Consider the following 21,157-nt stretch of genomic DNA (forward strand, 5'->3'; position numbering starts at 1 on the left):
TGAAGTTCCAACCCCCTGCCATGGGCAGGGACACCTCTCACTAGACCAGGTTGCTCAAGGCCCCACCCAACCTGGCCTTGAACACTGCCAGGGAGGGCACAGCCACAGCTTCTCTGGGCAGCCTGTGCCAGGGCCTCACCGCCCTTGTAATGAAGAATTTCTTCCTAATATCCAATCTAAATCCACCCCTATCCAATTTAAAACCATTCCCCTATCATTCCATGCCCTTTGAAAAAGTCCCTCCCCAGCATTCCTGTAGGCCCCTTCAGGTATTGGAAGACTGCTTTAAGATCTCCCAGAAGCCTTCTCTTCTTCAGGCTGAACAAGCCCAACTGTCTCAGCCTGTATTCATAGGAGAGGTGCTCCAGTGCTTCATGGCCCTCCTCTGCAGCTGTTCCAAAAGTTCCCTGTCCTTCTGATGTTGGAGACTCCAGAACTGGACATAGTACTCAAGGTGGGGTCTCATGAGAAAGAGTAGAGGGGCAGAATCATCTCTCTCCTCTAGGGACAATCACTTCTCTAGGCCTGCTGATACCAGCCAGGCTGCTGTTGGCCTTCTTGGCCACCTGAGCACACTGCTGGCTCATTTTCAGCCAGCTGTCAACCAACACTTCCAGGTCCTTTCCTGCCAGCTTTCCAGCCATGCTCCCCCAAGCCTGTAGCATTGCATGGAGGTGCTGTGACACAACTGCAGGACCAAGCACTTGACTTTGTTAAACTTCATACAACTGGCCTCAGCCCATTGATCCAGCCTGTCTAGTCCCCTTTGCAGAGCCTTCCTATCTTCCATCAGATCAACACACCCACCCAATTTGGTGTCATCTGCATGTTTCCATATTGCAATTCTCTCCACTTTCCATACAGGCATGACTGATCATTCAGGAATAAGACCTGTTGTTTCTATCCTAAGACTGTACCATGAGCCTACCCCGTTTTGATATGGAATTATGCACGGAGCCATTATTTGCATTTCAGGAAAGATGTACAGTATTTCAATATGCCTCCAGCTTTCTATGAGACAATCTCAAACATCTGCTTGTAAACAAACTTATCATGTGTCCAGTAAGATTAGTAATTTGAACTGGTATCTAATAATCAGGAAATCAAAGTCTATGTCAACAAAGAGGCACAGAACACTGACAGTCAGATGAGGTTCCTATTTCTCGTTCCTAGTTCATCAAAAGCTGAGCCAAGTCATGGCTGAAACAAAAATTATTTGGGAAAGAAGCAACAAAGATGAGGCAGCCAGTACAGTATCTAGATACTTGCTTTGGATTTTGGACCTGGTACCAAAAGGACTCTTAGAAGGTTATTAGGAAAATATTTTCTTTCTTCTAAGAGACACAAACCATCAGTATTTCCTACTCTCCTCACTGGAATTTTGTCATGAAATACAACTAGCCACAGCAACTTTAGGCAAAAGGCTTACTCTTTACAGCAATAAGACTTTGTCTAATAGACTGAAAGGCTAAGACACATGATGGAAACCATACAGAGATCTCTACCATGGTCTTTCATGTATCCTTTGTTTTTCCCCTTGAAATATAGGTGGTAAAATACATGTGACATAAGCAGCCTTCAGAACCAAAATGCAGCATTCAGCAGAGAAGCTTGTATTTCAAGCAGAAACTATGTGCTAGGTCAGCGGACAGAGCAAGATTTCTCCCCCCAGTACAGTTACAAAACCAAGTTAAATTATTTTAGTGAGGCACCTGAGAAGGAGGAAAAGGTTTGAGCTAGTGGACTGATAAGCAGTACCATAAAACTCCTGAATTACTTCTGTATTTTGAATACAAAAATACTAAAGTACACAAACAAATGAGTTTCCCAGTTCTTTCTGTCACAGATTCATTTTATAGTCAAAGTTTCTATTTATAGGGCAGTTTTTTCCTCTGCATTCATTGCTGTTCCTCAATAACTTTTGAAACCATTCAAGGAGAGGTGAGATTTCCATGCATTCCTGCAACTTCTTGGAAGCATCGGTGCATGGAGAAAAAGCCCTGAATCCAGTGAGCTAGAACTCAAACATGATGACCCCTACCCTTTCCTAACAGTGCACACACCCTCACGATTAGTCCAAGCTGCATTTTGACAAGCCCAGCAGATGCAAAGAAAACATGGGAGGAAACTGAGGCTACTGTGGTAAAGGAAAGAGGTATAAAGTACACAAATCCATCCAGAGGTTTGTTTTTGCTACTTGGAGGACAGTTTTCATTTTAATTGGCAATTTAAACCTGCATAACATGCATTTTTCTAACCATTTTGTGGGTATCCAAGTTATTTCAGGTAAGTATGATAGTGACCTAAAGTGTTACTATATCTTTAATAGTTAACTGGTTTTAGCAGGTAAACCTCAAGATGATTTTTAAATTGTCAGACGAGACTACAATCTATGAGTAAGCTTCCTCTATGACACTTAAACAACGATCTTTTACAAGGCTTATCCTATTACATATCATCTTTTTTAAAACAAAACACATTTAGGCTCACATTCAGAACACTGTTGGTTTCTTTTTTTAAATAACATGATGTTTTAAAGAGATGACAATTTATTCAATGTAAACGCAAAGTATGAAGTCATGGAGTTCCAAATACATAACCAGTCTGCCATTTCTAGCTTTGTGCAAATCAATTTACTTAAAATAATTTCAAGTCTAGCACAGTGTCAATAATATCTGACCTCCCCAGTTACAGAATTAATGTGTTTCACATCTGCTTGAAATTAAGACTTCCCAGTTTTACTAGATTTATTTTTGATTTTAAAAAAAAAGAAAAAACCCAAACATGTAAACAATGACTGTAACCTCAGCAACAAGAACGGGTGACAAGTGTCAATCTTCATATATAACTTAAGTTATGCCCTTTCCTAACATCAAATTTTTGTCAAATGTATATAAATACAAGAACTAACACAAATAAAAGTTACCACTATAAGAAAATACCTTATATACTGTAGTTTGGAATAGAACATCTTACAATATTGGTTGCATCATCTGGAATACATGTTTGACTGCTTAAAATATTGTGATGCTAAAACTGTTAAACCCTTTCCTTGTGTAGAGGACTACACTTTTACTCACTATTAGAAATATGGGTTTTGATTAATTTTATACTAGTATAATAAACTCCCTAAATGTGAAAATGACTCAAGTCATTTAGTGAAAGAAGATACCATAGGCACCATAATACATATCTATTTTTTCCTTTTTAAACAAAATCTGGCGATGAACCAGCAGTAACAAAATAGGATGTAAATTAAAAGGCACATTCAGGCAAAAAAAAAAAAAAGATCAACACAGTTTGCATGATGCTAGAATTAAAAAAATAATAATTTATGCTCTGAATAATTGGCTGGATCAGGAACAAATATTCTGGCAGATTCTAACCTGTCAGAAAGCAAGTCAGTTTTGTAAAAGGTGTGCAATTCATATTATATAATTATTGTCTCATGTTGAATTTTGTTTTAAATCAGTATAAGGCTTATAACCAAGTGCACATTAAGAGGACTGACTACTCAAAACCTCTTGTTTTCTGAGTGCATAGAAATAGAACGAGCAATGAATATATATTCCTTGCAGGAAGATCTATGCTTGTACTTGTGCAAGTCTTAATCAAGTACTTGAGCGTCTTTCAGGTCTCGGAACACATTTCATAATCGCAGCTCTCCACAGGGCAGGGGCAAGCAAAAGGCTCAGAGTAGTCACACTCAGAATGAGAAGGTAGACCTGAAAATGGGAAATATAAAAGCTATTACTTCTCTTAGTGATATGGTAAACTAAGAAGTGACTAGAACTTTGAGATCAAACTTTTCTGGACAGTATTTTCAGGAGATTTCACCTGTCTCCCTAACCAACTCTGCATATTGTCACAACATCAAATAAGTGTGTGCACAAATTATTTAGTATCTGTTTACCTGGTGTGAAGATACAAGTACAAAACCAGCATTATGGGCTTAGAGAAAAACAGTAATTTACATGTATAATTAAGAGATTTGGTTTTAAAGCTCAACATTTGCTGAAAGGTCAAAGGCCAAACACTGATTTATTTATAAAAGCCCCACAAACTATCCTGGCTTAATGATGTAGTGACAAAGTGCAGAACTATTTTACATACTAAAAAAAAAACCCAAACCCTCAAACAAAAATTCCCTTTAAGTTGTACTACACATGTTCTGAAATAAGACCCTAACTATGCATTCTGATAGAGTCTAATAAAGCGACAGCAGGAAGTAGTTTTGAAGTCTCAAACAGAAGACTGAGTTTTGGGAATCTCGGAGCCGTATGGAGCTACGCAGCGGGCAATCACGGGAGAGCTGCCACAGGAGAGAAAAAAAATGCAAGCCTAAAGGCTTCCAAGCACAGTGGGTGGGACCTTAAACTGGTTCTGTGATCACCTATGGATATCTTGAAACTCTATACAAACACACAATATTTATAACTCCTAGTTATATGCAGGAATGGACATGAAAATGAATCACCTTTACCTATACAAGTGAACAGTGTTGTGTAAGTTTTTCACATGTGCTTTATTTGGAATTGGTTCCAGCGTCCTACAGCTCACTTGCTCACACAATGAAAAGCTCAGAGCACCAGCAGAGTATTTTTGTGAGCAGAACCACAGAGGAGAAAGCAGCTGGTAGTAGACAGTGAAGTCAGTTGTTGTATCCCCACAGCCATCGTTTACTTTATTTCACAAAACAGACTTCAACTTGGAAAAGTATAGCACTCTCACAGTTTCAATATAAAAGAGTTTAAGGTTTCTTTCCTAGGAGATGTTTTTTCTACGAGGACTGAAAAAGCTGATTGTTCTGCAGAGGATTTTAAATTAACAAGCTTTGCAGGTAAAGATTACAAGTTTGCTTGCTCGTTTAAATATTAAGGCAATTTCCACTTCACCATATCTGCTCCCTGGTTCTTATTTACTGGTATTTCCTTAGTCAAACCCTTACTGTCAGGTACCTCTTTCTACAGCTCCATCAGGATTTTTAAAAGCAAAGGCTTCTCAGTCTTACTGACCTGGGTGCTACATACAACTCACCGCTTACTAAGGAAGTTGTAAGTGAAAGCAGTTACGGCAAAGCATCTATAATTATGCTATTTCAAAGTAAACCCTGCTATTTAAAAGTACAATATGGAACAAGTAAAAACCAAAACCTAAGAGCCCTGTCAGGGACATTCATATCACCATTTGTACAGGTTGATTCTACTTGTTAACAGCTGAGAGATGCCATAAAATTGAAGCGTACTGACATTTTAAGTACACTGTAACACAAAACCCCAGTAAGTTGGTTAGGTGAAAGAAAATTAATAAAAATTGAAGTTAATAACTATAGAAGAGCTTACCTCCCGAGATATGATCCCTGCTCTGCGTGCTCTGCTTCCCAGAACAAAAGAGAATTCGCTGACTTGTGCCAGTCCTGCTGAGACAATCCACTTGATATACTGGCTGGTCTTTGGAAGGATCAGAGAAAGCACAAGCACTGCCAAGACAAACTTGAAAAACATGTTGGTTTTTTTGGGGGGGTTGTTGTGCTGGGCTCTTTTTTATATTCAAAAAATGCAATAGATTATGAGATAGTACAATATTTGTAAGATACATGGCATTAAATATAGAAATTCTGGACATCAAATAGACTAGTGGACTTCTAGGTGTGTCTTCTGTATTAATGTCAAAAGAGACGTACATAGCACAGCAAAAAATAGTATCTTGTTTACTATAATAAGAACAGTTAACTTTCTTGCAAATCCCAAGCTAAACAGACATTTCTCCATGTGCAACTTACTTTTAGCATTAAAATCTTTTTAGCATCCTAAGAATATTGTTATCGTTATCAAAGTGTATTCTAGTCAGTGAGGTTTCTCCAAATACACCTTTACAGTAAAGATGTAATATTCTCTGCTATGTAAGATGTTCAACTCTTGCACAGAACTTTCATTCAGGCATGCAGCACAAGCATTATTTAAACTATTAAAAGATAAGAGAAAAAGAAAATACCTTCATTATGACCACAGACAATGTAAGAAATAATAGGACTGTAAGTTCATATATTACAAATGTGGGGAAAACATGAAGTCCTAGGAGGAAAGAAAACAGTATTTAAAAATTTATGGCAAATATCTAGCTATGACAATTTTCTGAGTTAACAGTGGATTTAATTGCAAGACTGTAGTCTCAAGTACAAACCAACAAACAATCAAAAAACCCTAACATACCTACCAACACTCCCTACTTCATTCTAAAGCACTTTCTGCATTATCCAACCATTTTTCCTTTGGATGGGTTTAGCACAAACAATATTCCCAGTGGAGTTTGATTGTATATAACTGATGCAGGAGCATTTCCAGTTAGGAAGCTTTCTCTCCCCCACACCAGTCAGCAATCCAGGATCTGAACTGAAATACACCTCTCATGAAAGCTAGGAACACACTGCAGGAAAACAATTCCATTGTTCTGCAGAGCGATTGTACCATACACTTTACTAGCTGTTTAACATATTTGTATGACAGGGTAATGGACTATCCCTACTGGAGGAACACCACAGTCAGTATTTGCACAGACTGCAGCAACAGAAAACCTAACTGTTTTAATCTCATGACCCTCACTCACATGCAAACACTGAAACTGTTCTCTGAACTGGAAATGTCACTTAGACTGGAATCAGGTAAAGTCATAACCCCCTGAGCATGGTCTAACACTACATAAAACCCCATTGCTATGACGTTGGGTTGGTTTGTTGGGGGCTTTTTGGGGGGAAGGGAGGTGATTTGGGGGGGTGTTTGCAATTTTTTTCTTCATTTTTATTTCCTAATTATATGAAGCAAGACAACAAGAACCATAAAGAGCACGGAATTTTAAAGCTAAATCCTTCCTACTAATGCTGGACAGAATAAAAAGCAGTATTTGTTGGAGAAGTCCTGAAGTCACTGAGGAAGAAGCTTACTCACAGCTGACTAGATCCATTTTTTCCTCCTAGGGTATGGGGAAATTGTACAGGCAAACATAACTGTATTGTTGGAAACTAATTCCTTTTTCATAAAAGCTCTTAAAAAGAGGAACGAAAATTGTGGTGATCTTCCTGATAAACTTGTAATAGTTGGCAGTTCTCCAACCCAGTTATTTCTGGTGAAGGACAAGAGTTTGCCTTTCTGCCATGAGGCATGTAAATAGATGCTGTAATGTCTCATTTTAATGCAAGACAAGTTTTCACTAATTTTCCCTGCCCCACAGAGTCACAGAGCCAGAAGAGTCATTTTCTATTCTTGAGTGCACAAGAGAAACCGCTTACAGTAACTTCATGATGTCCATATGCACATTCCATTGTAGATGAAAATGTACTTTAGGTACATGACATTTTGATGAGTACTACCCAGTCAGCATGCACAAACCCTGGTTCTTTTCTGAATTTCACAGAATCACAGAAAGTCAGGGGTTTGAAGTGACCTCAAAAGATCATCTAGTTCAAACCCCCCACCAGAGCAGGATCACCTACACTAAATCACACAGGAATAGATCCAGGCAGATTTGAATGTCTCCAGAGGAGACTCCACAACCTCTCTGGGCAGCCTGTTCCAGTTCTCCATCACCCTCACAGTGAAAAAGTTCCTCTTTATGTTCACATGGAACCTCCTGTGCTCCAGCTTGCGCCCCTTGCCCCTTGTCCTATCACTGGCCATCACTGAGAAGAGCCTGTCTCTGTCCTCCTAGCATTCTCCCTTTATATATATATAGACATTGATGAGGTCACCCCTTGGTCTTCTCCAGGCTGAAGAGACCCAGCTCCCTCAGCCTGTTCTCAGAAGGAAGCTGTTCCACTCCCTTAATCATCTTGGTGGCCCCGTGCTGGACCCTTTCAAGTAGTTCCCCGTCCTTCTTGAAATGAGGGCTCAGTTCCTTTCAGCTACTGAAGCACAAATACAAAAGACCATCAGAATAAAGGGAGAGATGGCAAAACATGAGACACAAACTTGACATTGACAAAAAGAAATCCTCATGTGTGCACACATGTACGTGGCAGGGCAAGTAGCTTTCTGGGTGTTTTGCTGTTTGTCATGTGCACGCTGCTCGTTCATTCACTTGTAGGCCGGTCTCAGAAACAGCCACGGGAAGCAACTACAGAAACACGGCCTGTAAGAACAATCGTGTTTGACAAGAGGACCAACACCACAACATCTGGAATTGGAAGATTTCAAAGGGAAGCTATAAATACAGTGCTCTTATCACTGTGGGTTGATCTACCGTTTCAGTCCTGGAGCAGACAGGCAGTCTGAGGTTCATCTGGCACAGCCTCCCCGTGAGGAGATTGTTACTGTATTTGAAAGAGATGAGGCACGAACTACAACAGGTTTCTATGCTAATCCTGGGAAGGAAGTGTCTAAACCTGTTACATACACTATTCTGAGCAAACAAATAAACATCCCAGCACACAGATGTGTTTTGGGGGAAATAATATCCCACCACAGTGGATTTTCATGGTGATTACAGACCTTTGCCCCAACCCTAGAGGAAAACTTAGGATAAGGCCACAAGTCTTACCAGACTGCTATACAAGCACACAAAGCCTCCCCAACATCACAAATGCCCTCAGAAAGATTAACATCACAGACAGAAGGTGTATGAATATGGGCATTCATTTCAATGGTTTTAATCAGATTTTGTGACTAAGATCAGAAGTGACTACAGATGGAGGAAACACCTCAGTCAAATAATTCAAGAACTGCAGCACCATCATCAGGTAGCGTGTGACATGTTGGCCTGTCACCAATAACTATGATGTCACTTACTATGTCTTTGCAGAGCTGAATATTAGCCACTGGACTTCAATTCTAAGTGGTATTCTGGAATATCAGGCATGGCCTTGCATCACTGTCAAGCCAGAAAGCAGAGTTCACTCATGTAAGTTGGCACGTGTTCATCTACAGATTATTACAGCCAAGATGCTGCACATTCTTTTTGCAAGTACTTTTTTTTTTTTTTTAACAGGGGAACTCTCCCTCCCTGCCAATTAGACAGATGCCACCAGTCAGTTGGATGGCTGTTAAACAGCACGTGAAGATCTAAATGGCCACATCCTGTAAGATCCAACATCGAGAAAAGGAATCTTGGAGATCCTTGATAGCAAAAAAGATTACAGAAACCAGAAATCTGTTGGTCAAATTGAAGCCAGTAGAATTACTTTTGACACATCCTCAAGCCAGAATATCACTCAGAAAAATGAAATTGGTGATGCACTGGGGTGCTGTATCTGCTGAGAATCTAAGAATGATTATCTGTGTCTGCTAACGAACCTAAGATCACGGCTAGCAAATGCAGTAAATGCTACAGCCCTGGTTAGATTAAATAGCTGAGGGCAAAACAAACATTCAGCTCCATTTTCCTGCCAAGGGGAAAGTCCTCTTGATTCTTCTATCAGTTCTGGAGGGCTTGAAACATCCCAGGTTTCATTGTGTTCTGCACAGGACAGCAAAGTAATACAGCTGGATGGGTAAGGAGAAGGCGATGTACGTCACCTAATAAATTCCAGATGGGAACTTCCTTTGCTTTCTCTCAAATTCAACAGAAATGTTAAGAGGCTTATCAGAGAAACACTGTATTCTGGATGGTAGTATAGCTGACAGTGTCAGCATCACCCATCTTTTGAAGAAAAAGACTTCACTTAGAAAGGGTTTGCAGCATCTTGCATTCAAAGAAGGGAATCACAGTGCCTGACCAGTGAGTACATCTGTACAGCACACTGAAGACACAGAGCTTTCTCAGCAGAAGTAATCTGCCTCCTCACCAGTGGCAGGTACAGTCCTGATGCCCCATTTCAAACTCTAAATGCCCTGTAGACTGACAAAAAAATGGGACAGTGGAGCCCTTAGAAAAATAAATATTTGGAACAGTCTAGGCAAAGAGGCATCCCATCTTTCTAAAAAGCAACCAAAAGAAAGGCAAATGGTGCAGAGGTGGAAAGGATTGAGTACTAGGTACCAACGTGTGTCTCCAAGGGATTAGTCAGATGTGCTCTCAGAAATATTACTGAGGACAAACAGGAAGTTTCTAGCCTCAGCAGATAGCACAGAGAGCCAGAAGACTTGAACACACAGGTCTAAATGAAGGTACAGATGGAGAGCAACCAAAGTACAGCTGTTAATGCCTAACTACAAAGGTGTGTTACTCCCACAAATGCATCCATGTGTGAATTTGAAAGCAGTAGCGTTACACAGGTCAAGCTAAAGGCAGCACCACTGTTGTAGACAGTACAAGAACAAGTACTACTCAGCTCAGCTTTTACACACCAGGATTTCTGCAGTGAGAACAGAAAAGCAGGCACTTAAGATGGGCAAATTAAGAACTTTTCCAAATGACATATTTATAGTCACTTTTCAATTAAGCCTTTTTTTTTTCCCCTAATTCCTTTATTCTAAAAGGAAACAGAAATTGTATTACTGCAGTGGCATACCACCCCACCTTAGGAGCTCAAGTGATTTTGCTCTCTATAATAGGGTGCTCACTGCATATAGCAATAAGCGTCCTCTTTAGTCAGGGGAGCAAAACTTTCCCTGTAGCCTCAATTCCATGTAGTAAATCTCTGTCTATTTAGAGATACATATATGTACCCATGCAAAGGATACAAGTAGAGAGCAAGCAAGAAGTCTTTTTTTACTCAAATTTTTTTTTTAAAAAAAGAAATTAAGGAACACTTTTTATGAGACTCAGGTTTTCTTTGCAAGATGAGAGCATTCCTTTTGAAAATCCGCCTGCCACCCCACAGAACTTTCTATTAACTACAAAATTTGAAAGTCATTGAAAGTAAATGGGGAAGTAAGTGGGATAATGTTTATTGTGAGAGAATGGGCTTTGTAAGGTGTGGGGTCTTTTGTTGTTGTTGTTCTGTGCTTTCTTTACAAGCAAGAACTATCACATTTTATGAGAGGCCTACATGAGGGTTCATTTCATTGATTTTTAGCTAACTTTCTTCTGAGGCAAGAATAACACATATTTCTGTAAAATTTTTAGGTGATTTTCGTTCCCTCCTTGTAATTATAATGGTAACAACAGTATAAAAGATTTTGGTTTAATTCTATAAAAAAGCTACAAAAGTAATTTCCTTAAGGTATAACATAGGCCATATGGAGTGCTGCCACCACGCCAACTGAGGTCTTACTGTTTTCTTGTATCTGTACCAAAGTTTTGTCTCTAGTCTTCATTTATGCAGCCACAAGAGCATAGGGCAGTATATTGTTCAGTCCCTTGTAAAATTAACTTGGGGCTTCTAATTCCTTGTCATGCTTTGTACCTCTGGTAATACTATCCACTCCATCACCATCTTTACTAAAACACACAAACAATTGGTGTGCTTTTAGCAATTACTCATCCAACCTTGATAGTTATATGGGGTCAACAGCTTCACCAGAGCTCACCACTTTCCTCCATTTATTAAAAAAAAATAAGTTCTTCAAATAAACTTATCTATTACTGAGCAATCTGACTGACTAGCATGAATTATCATCATAGACTGGGTAAAACAAACAAACAAAATAAACAAAACCCCCCAAGCAACAAAAACAACTGGCAAGCATAACTATTTCCTTTATACTTTGACAATCTCCAGAAACAGTTTTAGTTTCTGTTATGAAACCATGGGTATCAAACAGGTATGTAAGGAAGGGCATTAGAATTAAGCTGCTGATGGGGCTTCACTACTGTCGGAATACACGGAGGTAAAAAGAACAACTGAGTACTTCAGATAAGACCATAAAAAACAAAGGTGGTCTTGGGAAAACAAAACAAACCCCAAGACTCTGAGGCAAGCATGGGTTGAAGGAGGTTGGATTTGTGCCACAGCCCACACTCTAAGCCCCTATTTTAGACCTTCCAATGCCCCCAGATAGGACACACATCTGCTACATAACCCTTGGGGGGGAGGCCAGTGCTTTCACAGGGCCTGTCTCCGCAATCACCTTCCACTTCCTTCAGAGAAGCTACTGGGGCACAGCTAGAGACAGAATGCAGCAGTTCAAAATGAAGCTGCCAACCAGCTGTAAATACTCTGAGTTAACTTGTTCTGGATAACAAGCACGATGAGTTACTCTCCTGGGCTCAGGCATCAATGCTGCATTTCACTTGGCATTCAGGTAGAGATACATCTTGTTAAATTATTTTTCCCCCCTGCATTGAGAACACACAGATCACATTTTCCTAACTAAAGAAAAAAAGACACTTCCATTATCATATCTTGCTTCTAGAGAAAACCAAACCATAAGGACCTTAAATCTACTCTACCAACCAATTCAAAGTAGTAACACTATTTTAGCATAAGGTACAAATACATACACTATAAAGATAGAAGAACATTTAAAAAAAAAAAAACCATAAAAAGAACATAAAAAAACCCAGATAAACCCAAACCAAAATAATCTTTTTGCCTTTAAGTTTTTAGTTACATGTTTTAAAAAGCCCAAATTTGTAATTAACAATGAAAAACTGACATTGAAACAAGAATTGAGAGTGCAAGTTTGCTTACAACCAAACAAAAAACCTCCCCCTCCCAATTTGTAGACACCATTTTTTGATTCTCTTCTCCCACATGTGTAGGTCAATGTTAATTAATAAAGCAAGTTTTCTTAGAGGTTACCTATGGATGCAAAGAAAATGATGGCAAGGAAGTCACGTATTGGTTCAATACAGGACATAATCTCCTCAGTAACCATGTGACCCTGAGAAGAGATCAGCGCTCCGGCCAAGAAGCACCCCAGCTCCATTGAAACATCCAACAGCTCTGTGATCTGTCAAGGAAGAACAGAAAAGCCCATTGGTGTTCCACAGCACCACGTGGCTTTAGGCATCACTTCACAGTGAAATTACACAACATTCAGTGTCCTGAATGCAGTGAATTACTACGTCTTTATGAAAGTTCAACCGCAAATAGAGCCCAACGTATTTATTTCAGCATTCTGCAGTGTTGAATTTGTACAGAAGGCTCACAAAACCAGTTTCCCCCTCTGTGTCACCTCCCCACAAATCCAAAAATAAACGTCAGTCTACATTGTGTCACTCTTTAGGGTAGGATCTGATTTCACAAAAATAAGAAAGAGTGCAACAGTTTCGGAGTCAGGATTGCATAATACACTCAGGTGGTGAAATAAAGCAGTAAGAACAGCGTGTTTTCCAGCTGTCAAACAAGGGGCGGGGGGTGGGGAATAAAAATCAAAGCTTGTAATTTGGGAGAATAGTCTCAATTTAGTAGGAGTCCTAGGCATAAATTACATTTTGTTACTGTAAATTGGACTTAAACATGCCTGTCTGCTTGACCAAATAGGGATGTATTTAAGCATGTGAAGTAAACTGCTGTACCCAAGCACCGTGTCTGGTTAGAAGAATTCAGACCGCTCTTCATTCTTTTTTAGTGTTTGAATAGGGTACTAGAAGGAAGAGATGAAACACATGGGAAGAGACTGAACTAAAACCAAAGAAACTGCTTAAGGCAATGCTTAGAACATCAAAAAAAAAAAGCAGCATTTTAAGCAGTGTAAAGTGTATTTTAAAAGAATTACTTTGAAACCATGCTGCCTGCTGCAGATGCTCATCTTACTGAGATAAGGCAATGTTATTAATACGAATAGAACATCTAAAATTGAAAACTTATTTCCATACCAATTTAAATTAAGCATCAACACACCACAGTACATTTATGGACAAGATTCATCATATCTCGATCGGTGTTGCAATGTAAGGTATGAAGCTAAAACTCAAGTGATTTAAAATTAATGGAGAAGAGGAAAAGACACAGTAAACAAGTCTCCAAGCTCTGCATAAAATGCCACCTAAAAATAAAGACCAAACTTTTGTGTATTTAAGTATTAATGTCTGAATGCTCATCACGTAACTCCATGTGTGCTAACAGTCTGTAATTTATTGCAAGGCATTTCAGAAAATGAATTGGTTCTGTCAGCTAATGCAAACAGTTGCTGATCAGGCAAACCCAACAAATAACACTATGATATTCCTCTCCTGTTGTTTTGAAACAACAAAAGGAATTCCAATGCTTTTCACCACCATTTGAAGTTGTAAGAGGGGAAAAGGAAATATATATATATGAAAGGCTTTAAAATCACCAAAAGATAAAGACGACAAAAGAAAAAGGTTATGAATAGGAAACATGTAAATTCTTCTCAATCATACATTAGTAGTTTTAAAAGTCACAAGCTCTTGTGACTGTAATCTGTATGATTAAGATCCAATGGAGCCTCTTCAAATGAAGTTGGAATTATTTGTACAATTCAGCTGTAATCAGCCCCCGCTTAGAGTTTTCAGCTATACCAGAGCTCCAGATCAAAACTTCTACAGCTAGCATTTTAAGTGCTCCCATGTGCATGGTTATGATACCATGACAGAGGTGATTTAGCATCTCTTGTGTTAATTGCATGGATATTGTGCTCTTAGCAGAATCACCATCAAAGCAAGGACCACTTTAAGCATAAAAGAAACATGCTTGTTCAGAAAGCACTGAATGCAGCCAGAGCAAGCAATATGTCTGTCTGGGTTTGCTCTCACTACATGAAGTAGATAAAAAGGCAAATTTTGCTATTTCTTGTGTATTCTCTAAATTCTACACAACCTTAGGTCTACAAAACTCTATAGGTCATTCTACATATGTAAAAGTCAGGTGGATGAGAGGGCAAAAATCAAAAATTTAGTCATTATTATTTTCTCAACCCTTCCCCCTTGCTCCCCCCCCAGCCTGTTCTTCAAATTTATATCTAGATTTACACAGAGACTCCTTTTACTATTCCCATCGTGGTCCCTGGTTGTCCAGTACCATTAACAATAAGCTGATATGTTTCCTCAACTAAACATGTAGCATCATCAGGCTTTATTACATATGATGCGTGCGTGTGCTCACACACCCACCCTCCCACACTGCAGAGGGTTTATTTTACTGGCAGGAAGACCTTCTCACCAACATGTCTTATATAAGCAAAACTGGGGAAGTATTTGTATTCTCCCTCTGCTTGCATCACTTTTAATGTTTTGCCTTTACCACACAGTGTTCTGTAATTAGTACAATTACTAATCCCTGGGTTCTGCACTGCCCTTTTCTCAACTCCTACATCACAGAAAGCTTTTTCAGTCAAAATGAAACAAAATGTTTTGTCAATTTACACGTTTTCCTCAGTACATTCTAGTTTTCAGTTGTTTCCAAAGGTCCCATTTTACTCACAAAGGTTTGCTTTGCTTTCACCACAATGTTGGATTTTTGTGTTCAAGTGTTCTACCACAGCCGTAAACAAACATTATACTAACATTATACTAACTACTATAACATGTTCCAGTTGAAATTCAGCCATTTGATCAGTTGTTTTGCTTATATTCTCTAATAATTTGTACCTTACTGCTACTCCTGAATCATCATAGAAGCTTAATGAATATGGTAAGCCAGTAAAATTTAAGAAATCCTTGATGAAAATAAACGTATTAGAATTTCAGGCTTTAATAAGTTGAATCTGGTGAATTATAAGCTGGCATTTTAAGGAAGTAAAGCCGTAACGGAAATGGAAGCAATTTTCAGTAAGCCTTGTAAAAACTCCCATCTCAGCTGTCTTTTATTAAATAATTAAATATTTGAGATTACAGTTCTTCCTTAATCTGCTCCTTTTAAATTGATAGAAAAGGGTTCCTAAGCAGGTTATGAGCCTCCAAGAAGTACTCCAGGCAAACAAGGTATGACATTCCTAATACACTGCAGGAAAAAGTATGCGTGCTCTCATATGTGAAGTGCTGCAATAACATAGCTGTATTTTCTCTCATATAAAGCAAGCTGGCAATTTCACTCCTTTTGCTACCACCATCCTAGGTTAACCACAATGCAGTCAAACTGGAAGCTGCTTTCCACCCTCCCCACATATGGAGAATCCTATAAGCATGTAAATATAACTGTCACCCTTCTTGTCAGGTCAGGTTTTTGGGTTTTTTCCTCCACTAATTCCTTAATAACATTTAGTAACTTAATTTTAAAACATAACAAAACTGACCAGTGTTGTGCTACATACAGCCAATACAGCAATTCACTATCAGAATAGTGTTTAGAACAATTTTCCTTGTACCTACAGAACAGGAAAAAGCAACGCTATGCCCGTGAAGCCTCTGGCTCATTTCTGTCTCTCAACCTAAAAGTAACAGTTTGGCCATTAATCATAAATGGTCATATTTAAAACTCTAAGCTAGATTTGCTCCCTCTGTTGCAATTTCCCCAATTTAATTAAAAAAAAAAAAAAAAAAGAAAAAAAGCAGTATGTGCATAACTTAAAGCTTGAAAAGGAGTTGCTGAAAGCATAATAATCATCTACCAAATCTTTGGTACTGATGACAAGGTACATGATTGAAAGATGCACACTTGTGCATTTTGAAGCCAGCTGGGCTTTCATAGGACTGGCACTTGACACAACCTCCCCCTCCCAGCCTGCCCACCTAGCTGAGGGGAAACAAAGTGGGGGGGGTGGAATTTCAGCTACTTCTGAGAGCATCTGGGAAGAGAAAGAGGTGTCTTAAACTCCAAACCTTGGTAAAATTATCTCATATTCAAGATTTGTTGCATCTCTCTTAAGTTAGTTTATTAGAAGAGATGTATCTGAGATGCTGATTCAGATTTAGTAAGTTGCAATGTTATCCAAGCGAGCCACACAGCTCAGAAATGCTCTAAAGTCACTTCCATACAGAAGCTCCTCAACTGACAAGATAATTCCTTACATCAAAATTGCTTACTCCTTTCCTGTCCTCTCCCTCTTGTTTTGCCATATAGAATTTGCCCTAATAAGGTAGAGGAACAGCAGTTCTTGTTTAATTACTCATCTGAGATTTTCAAACACAGGAAACAAGTAAATTAAGTTTCTATATAACATGCATGATGTTATGCAGATGAACCTCAATACAAGATAAACTTCGACCCCAGCCATCCAGTCAGCACTGGAGCACATAACAAGTGACTGTATGCATGAAGCAGGAATATGGTATCATCCCCACCCCCTTTGTCATGTATTGGAAAGGGTATGGCCTGCAGAGTAACTTGTATGCTAGACAGGGAGTTAAAAGATTTTATTTTAAAATGTCTCTCAGGTTTTCTAAATGGAGCCACAGAGTCATCTTTGGTTAAGGCCACTAAAATATGCACACTCTTATCCCTCCCTCTACAAACTCAAAGTCTTTTTTTAGAATGACACTAGTATGGAAAATTCTGTGTTTGCAGATAATTATACAAACCTCATAAATATTGAGGCTTGGTTTTTAAAGGAGGAAGATCTTTGCAGGAACCACAACAGTTTGTTTTCCTACCTGGTGCCCAAAAAGCCCTAACTTATCCTTTCCAAACACATGCAACATTTTTTCAAATTAGATTGCCATCCTGCACCCTATGTTTTCATTTCTGGCACAGTAGGGCACCTATAGCAATTAAGATTTGTTTTCCAGATGTGTTTGCTGAACTGTTCAATTGGACAATCAAATACTTTTTGTTTTGTTTTGGGTGGGGGTTTTTTTAAAGTCTTTGTGCTCGAAGCACAACTTGTAGTATTACCATAATGAATGTATCAGTGTCAGTGAGTATCGAGCATCTCAACTGGTTTACTGAGGTTACGTGCAGTATCCTTTGTACTGTTCCCTTTGATACATTATTTATCAACTTTAAAAGGAAAACTGTTTTCACTCAAAGTACACAGAAAATGTGCTCCTTCACAAATGCTTCCCAAGCTGAAGCAGCATTCTGGTTTGCTGTACGAATCCAACACACTCAAACAGATTCTCCCTCAAGTTTATATATACACATATATTACGTAAAGTCCTGTAGACAAACTCCTTGCACACTTGATAAGTGATTTGGGAACACTATGCCAATTTCAGCCAGATCAGTCTGTGTACACTGCATTTTTAATGAAGCTATACTGTAATACTTTATACCTTTTTCTGAGGCTTGGTGGTGATTGTTTTTTTATTGACTCTGCTCTACAAATGTTATGTCTTCTAGTTAAAAAGTAAAAAGGAGAAACTAGCTGTTCCTTCTCTTATTAGATGGCACTCCTGGCATCTAACCTATCCAACAGAAGTCAGCAAATTGTAAAGCTACACTCTCACTACCTCCTTTCTTCACCTTCTTCCTGAAGGAGTTCAGCTTTTCTGTTGGACTTCTAATAATTAAGCAAATACCCCTAGAATAAAAAAAAAAAAAAGGCACATACACAGGAACATTTTGGGATAACTTGTCTCAGAAATTCTCAGAGAACATAACAATCTGCACATCGAGGACAGTGGAGTTTCAAACCCACAACACTATCAGCAACTGTCACATTCTGTTCTCCAGCTGAATAGTTTTTCAGAGGGCTGAAACTTGAGATAGAAACAAACAGAAAGATTCAGAGGAAAGTGAACCAAACCTGAAAGGGATATCAAAACCTATGAACCTTAAGGTGTTTCTCTACTGTCTGAACCTCATCACAAGGTGTTTATCTCCCACAGAAAAAGTATTTTACAATAAAAACTATGCTGAGAATTTGCTTTGGAAAAGAAACTTGTAAGCAAGTGTAACAATCAGTCATTATCAGTAACTCAAAACCCATCCTCTATTATTTTTAAATGCATAAAGTAGTCCAAAATTAACACTGGCATCATGATTCTTTAACTGGCTGTATTAAAAGTTACCAGCAGAAGTTCAGCTGATTGACATTCAAATTGTATGTGTTCTTACCCATAATTGCTGTGATGCATCAATCACCAGTGTCTTTGGGATTGTTTGAAAGCAACACTTTAAAACCAAGTAATTAACCACAGAGGTGCACATTCATAAAACAACAGTAAGTGTGATGGCTTTTGTGATACTGATGCAGTAAATTGCCACATGAATCAAAATGTTTTATTAATTTAAAAACAAAATTACCGTTAACATAAGGAAGATGAAAGCAGTTATTCCTAGAATGAGGATTTCTTTATTCCCTTTGCTTTCTGTGTGCAACTTGCGGTAGTACGGTCCAATGAGATAAGTCTTTATAACAAGACATAGAAGAAAAACAGCAGCCAGAGAAAAAAGAATTTGGCCAATCAGTATCAGTATTCTCAGTATTTCCTTGAAAATGCTGGAAGAGAAGAACAAACAGAACATTTCCTTCAAGTGCTCTCATGCCTCCCAACCAGTTCCCCTTAAGTGAAAAGATCTAATTCCACAGATGTTCAAAACTAAGTAGCTACAGTTAAGATATTTAGATACATGTCTAAGCAAGATGAATACCACCTCAGCTGAATGCCCAGCAACCTCTTTTACAGCCTAGAATTTACTTCCATGTTGATTCCAATGCATTTTTGTTGACTGATCTTCAAGGTAAACCATCAGGCTCACTAATACTATCACACAGTCTTTGACAAAAGTATGTCTCAAAGGAATAAAGTAACTGAAGAAATGTACTTACTTTTTAAAATAACAAGTTTTCACTACAAATTTTAAGTACTGGCAGGACTAAGGCTACTAGAGCAGAAAGAATGTCCACAAGTACAAACAATAAAGGGAAATCACAGACCAGAGTGTGTATTTTTCATGGAGCTGCCATTAACCGTGCCACACTCATATGCATGTCTGCAATCTACATACTAATTGGAAGGGGGGTGGGGGAAGATACACACAATATGTTTTTTACCTGGAATGCGTGCTTACTCCCACTTGAATAAGCGTAGGCATGACAGCTATAAACAAACCCAGCTGCACATCCTGCATCACCAACATGCCAAGCAGTACGCTACTGTAGTCAATGTCCCCTGCACACCAACAAATCAGTCGTGGAAACACTCATCAGAATCTACAAATGCTTGCAGTGCTCAGAAATCTAGACATTTCTTAATCAAAAGGAGGCTAAAATATAGTGCTTAATGGGGTGAGGTAATTCAAAGCATTCTGAGCTTACCTACCACCAGTAAGTTAATTAAAAATCTATAAAGATATACTAAAAATATAAATAAAATATTCATATAAAGCTTCCATGAGACAGTGAAAATACAGACATTGCTTAGCAGTTAAGCACTAGTTATGCATTTACTGTAACTCCTTTACTGAAAGCATAAGAGTAACAGACACACCTGAGAGCCAGCATGTGTAATATACATGTCTACTTGAGACATAAGAATAAAAATGTTCTAGGGGGTGGGGAGAACTTCAATGCAGTATGTATGAGGGAGATTTAAGTGGAAAAAAGCAGAGTGGCAAAATTTTGGAAAGGAAACATTTAGAAATCTTTGAGAAGCTAGCAACATGGCACTTGAGGGTACTTATTTGAAGATCTGTTAGCTACAAAAGACTACCCAAGCTGGTCTTAGTTTGCTGAAGAAGGATGTGAATCATTTAAGCCTTTCTGCCTTGATGACAGGTAATGGTCTAACCTGGAAACCTCTTTAAAAAAAGCACAAAGATTCCAGACCCTCAGTAAAGTACCGACTGGGCAACAGTGTCATTCTCCAAAGAGGATCAGCTACATAAATAGCAGGTACACCTCATAACAAGGATATACACAACACTGGTTAGTGTTAAAGGAGGATGATCACAGACTTAACAGTGGGGTTTGTTTTGGTTTATTTCACTTTTTAACTACCTTCTCTCCTAATATTACCAAATCAATGTCTTTCAAACTTTATGGTAGATACTACAGCAGTCCATACTTAAAAATCATGCTTACCTTCTTTATCTCCTCGAACGCTACCTGCGAGAAATCTTGACACCAGTGGCGTGCTTGATAAAGATAAACAAGTGGAAATGAAGACACTTTGTGTTGGTCTAATTTGGAGCAAGTGTCCCCACAGCAAACCAAAGGCAATCATCAGAACAGTCATGTAGCAGGGTCCTTGCAAAGATATTTTCCAAACCTTGAGAAGAAAACAACTTCTGATAAAGGCTGATTACAGTTTTCTCACTGAAAAGTTACAGTGACTTTTGAGCACAAATAAGCAGGTAAAGATGCATGATCTGGGCCACAAAAGTAATGGGCTGTCATCCAATACACCCTAAAACTCTGAAGTTATTATACCTAGTTGGTAGTAGTCTATGACAGAAGGCTTATTACCAGGTATTAAGTAAATTTCCCAGAGCTCACAGACAAACTAAGGGCCAAAGCGCCATATGGGTTGAACAACATTAAAAACATAAAATGGA

The 21,157-nt window shown here is 38.7% G+C and overlaps 1 protein-coding gene across 1 annotated transcript in view; it reads right to left on the reverse strand.

Moving 5' to 3' along the window:
- Positions 1-3,356: 3,356 nt before the first annotated feature.
- The window catches only part of TMCO3 (transmembrane and coiled-coil domains 3), a gene marked incomplete at its 5' end in the record, with an annotated part of 30,931 nt that continues 13,130 nt past the window's right edge, over positions 3,357-21,157 (reverse strand). The window contains 7 exons of the mRNA XM_084270556.1: positions 3,357-3,725; positions 5,343-5,492; positions 5,995-6,074; positions 12,617-12,767; positions 18,905-19,100; positions 19,656-19,773; positions 20,685-20,871. Coding sequence (XP_084126682.1) covers positions 3,612-3,725; positions 5,343-5,492; positions 5,995-6,074; positions 12,617-12,767; positions 18,905-19,100; positions 19,656-19,773; positions 20,685-20,871 — 996 coding nt within the window. The 3' untranslated portion in view covers positions 3,357-3,611. The remainder of the gene's footprint in view (positions 3,726-5,342; positions 5,493-5,994; positions 6,075-12,616; positions 12,768-18,904; positions 19,101-19,655; positions 19,774-20,684; positions 20,872-21,157) is intronic.

The sequence above is a fragment of the Gallinula chloropus genome (genome assembly GCF_964237585.1).
Source record: "Gallinula chloropus genome assembly, chromosome: 1".
NCBI classification, from domain to species: Eukaryota; Metazoa; Chordata; class Aves; order Gruiformes; family Rallidae; genus Gallinula; species Gallinula chloropus.